The sequence below is a fragment of the Phytophthora parasitica genome (genome assembly GCF_000247585.1).
Source record: "Phytophthora parasitica INRA-310 unplaced genomic scaffold supercont2.443, whole genome shotgun sequence".
Taxonomy (NCBI): domain Eukaryota; phylum Oomycota; class Peronosporomycetes; order Peronosporales; family Peronosporaceae; genus Phytophthora; species Phytophthora nicotianae.
The window spans coordinates 1-734 of record NW_008649429.1 but is presented as its reverse complement, the minus strand read 5'-3'; the positions used below and the strand labels follow the sequence as shown (position 1 = coordinate 734).

Here is a 734-nt window from a genome sequence, read left to right as displayed (position 1 = left end):
TTTCCTTACATGTGTCGCCGATTGTTTCCGATATTATCGAGGTTGCAATTTATACTGTCTGGGTCTTGCAGCCTGACTGACACCGCTTGGCTCTGTCCACTACCGATACTTCCCCCAACACTCTATCCGCCTCTGTATCTTCTCCCCAGCTTTCAACTCTGCGTCCTCCCACACGTAAAACGAACGTCGGCCGCGAACTTCTCCTCCAAATCCGTCAACAGCACCAGCAACCTCCCTCAGTCTCCAAGAAGCAACTCAAATCAAACTAAATGGTGCGTCTCCTAAAGACTGCGTCATGGTAGTATTTTCGCAAACAGAACAGAGCGCCCGTGCTCCTGCTTACAGCTATCAGCTTCATAAACTACAGTCTCAAGGGTACTTTAATACCCATCCGGAGGGAGCTCGAGCTGTTTAGTTAAAGGACAGCAGCTCCACCTCGAAGATGAGCGTAGCCTTGGGCGGGATCACAGGCGGGTAGCCGCGCTCGCCGTAGGCGTACTCGTGGGGAAGCGTGAGCTTGGCAACCTGGCCCTTGCTCATCTTGGCGACGCCCTCATCCCAGCCACGGATCACCTGGCCGGCGCCGAGCTGGAACTGGAACGGACGACCACGGTCGCGGCTCGAGTCGAACTTGGAGCCGTCGGTTAGCGTGCCCACGTAGTGAACGGACACGGTCTGGCCCGGCTTGGGGAAGTTGGTGCCGTCGCTGTTGTCACGGATGGGGAAATAAATTT

At 55.4% G+C, this 734-nt stretch overlaps 1 protein-coding gene across 1 annotated transcript; it reads right to left on the bottom strand.

Annotated features, from left to right (window-relative positions):
- Positions 1 to 268: 268 nt before the first annotated feature.
- On the bottom strand, positions 269 to 640 carry PPTG_20203 (hypothetical protein; the record flags this gene model as incomplete). Its single annotated transcript, XM_008919028.1, has 1 exon — positions 269 to 640. A coding segment is annotated over one exon (229 nt), but the record flags the coding sequence as incomplete, so codon positions are not given.
- Between the last annotated feature and the right edge of the window lie 94 nt (positions 641 to 734).